The sequence below is a fragment of the Lathyrus oleraceus genome, chromosome 5, assembly GCF_024323335.1.
Source record: "Lathyrus oleraceus cultivar Zhongwan6 chromosome 5, CAAS_Psat_ZW6_1.0, whole genome shotgun sequence".
Classification (NCBI taxonomy): Eukaryota; Viridiplantae; Streptophyta; class Magnoliopsida; order Fabales; family Fabaceae; genus Lathyrus; species Lathyrus oleraceus.
In genome coordinates this window covers 272,364,123-272,366,329 of record NC_066583.1, presented here as the reverse complement: position 1 = coordinate 272,366,329, position 2,207 = coordinate 272,364,123, and the positions used below count along the sequence as shown (strand labels likewise).

The 2,207-nt window shown below is 29.9% G+C and overlaps 1 protein-coding gene across 1 annotated transcript; it reads left to right on the top strand.

Moving 5' to 3' along the window:
* The first annotated feature begins 981 nt into the window (after window positions 1-981).
* On the top strand, window positions 982-1,476 carry LOC127080171 (leucine-rich repeat extensin-like protein 3). Its single transcript, XM_051020504.1, has one exon. It carries the CDS (start codon window positions 982-984, stop codon window positions 1,474-1,476), a length of 495 nt encoding a protein of 164 aa, XP_050876461.1.
* The last annotated feature ends 731 nt before the right edge of the window (window positions 1,477-2,207 follow it).

The window sequence follows — 2,207 nt, the reverse complement described above, 5'->3', positions numbered from 1 at the left end:
GAACATGTCAACCCATAAATATGTTTTGGATTTCATGTTAAGATATCATTAGAAGATAAAATTCCTCTTCATTACCTCTCTCTCTCTTTCATTTGTGATATATATATATATATATATATATATATATATATATATATATATATATATATATATATATATATATATATATATATATATATATATATATATATATATATATATATATATATATATATATATATATATATATATATATATATATATATTATATATATATATATATATATAATATATATTAAGTATTAAATTTTAATTTGGAAATCATAATTCAACTGACAAAAGTCGATATTGTTAAGTTGAACGTCATCATCAAAACTCAAACTCTGCTACTCACGGTTCTGTATATATATTTCTAATGATTATTATCACTTCTTCGTCTGCAAATAAAAAAAACTTAATTCTAAATTTATGTAGTTTGAGTTCAAGAATAATGTCAACCGACATAAGCTTTATATTTGATGATCTTATCTCTCATGAGAAAAACTAAAGTGTGATGTATATGAATCTGATCACCATATATTTCATGCAAAAGCAAATATTCTTATGCACAACCAAAAGTATAGGGAATAAGGAACCAATATATTAGTGTCATACATGCATAGTTATACAAAAACTTATTTCTCAACAAAATTCTCCAAAAACTGCTACAAGAATTAAAAGAGTAAACACAAGGTCCACTACATTTACAACAACCACATGCAGTTCTTTACCATAAGTCCTCAAATGCCTCAAGAGTTGAACTAAGAAAACCAATTTTCCATATTTATCAAACTTTACCTAATGCATGACACTTACTTCTCATCATCAATCATGCACTTGACATGAAGCAAGAACAATAGCAACTTTCCTACATCATTCTTAACATATTCTTTCTCACTCTTTTATTTCAACACTTGGGCTCAAAAGTAGTAAATCTCAACCAAGTCCTTACAACTCAAGAGAATGGCTTCTCTGACTCATAATTGGAGGACTGAAAAAGCTACTATAGTGTTACTATTTATCATATGCATTTCATTTTCCTCTTCAGTTGAAGAAACCATAATAACATCTCCAAAGAAATTAGACTATCCAGTGGTTGATCAACCGGCACAATACACTGACGTCAAGTGTGGATCATGTCCTTGTGGTTACACCTGTGCTGACCAATCTCCTCCACCTTCACCACTTCCTTGTCAACCACCACCACCACCACCTCCTCCACCACCACCGCCACCATCACCGCCTCCGCCTCCTCCTCCTCCCAAGTATCCCTCATGTCCTCAAAATTGCAACCCCGTGCCACCGCCGCCACCAAGATTCATATATGTACCACCAAGTCAGGTAAACCAACCTAAACCATATTGGATATACTATTACTCTGGAGCTGAAAACAAAGGTGTGAATTTGCTGGTTTTGGCTTTGGGAGGAGGACTCTCAATTGCAACGGTATTTGGATGATATCATCATCAAACTAATACTAAACTTGTTAGAATAAATTTCATTTGATTAATGTTCTATTCTCTTATTCTCGTTCAAATTTTTTAATTCTGTTTTAATGTCATGCACTTATTATGTCTATCCCGGTAACATGCAGGAAAATTTATTCTGTCATTCATAATAATTCAAAGTTAATCTTAGTAACAACTTTTTTACTAGTACTAACGTGTATATATATTTTCATATATTTAGTTACATATGTGTGTGTGATGAACATATATATATTTGAAAAATAAATTTGACCATGACGGAAAAAATAATTCGTACCAAGAAAAAATTGCTATATATAGCTTTTTAACTATACATGTTTGTGATCTAAGATTGAGATTAAACAGTCTTGATTTAAGTTTAATGTTTTTAAAAATATAAAATAAAAGTTAAATTTCTTTTTAGGATTATTTGATCAAGATCAAATAGTTAATAATGCATTCATGAAAACTATGACTTTGTGCTCCCCCTACTTCTTATTGTAAACTTTGCAATGCAAATATAGAAAGAACTCAAAGGACACGAACTTGTTAATTGGTTGGGTGAAAAACAAAGGATTTAATACTTTTGTTTGATAATATCACAAGATGAAATATAAATAAAGGCCTAAAATATGATCATAACGTATCCTCTCAAACCCGTGGTAGGAAATAGAGTTATGCTAATTAAAATCCTAAAACGTCCAATAGAATAAGATTTGATAA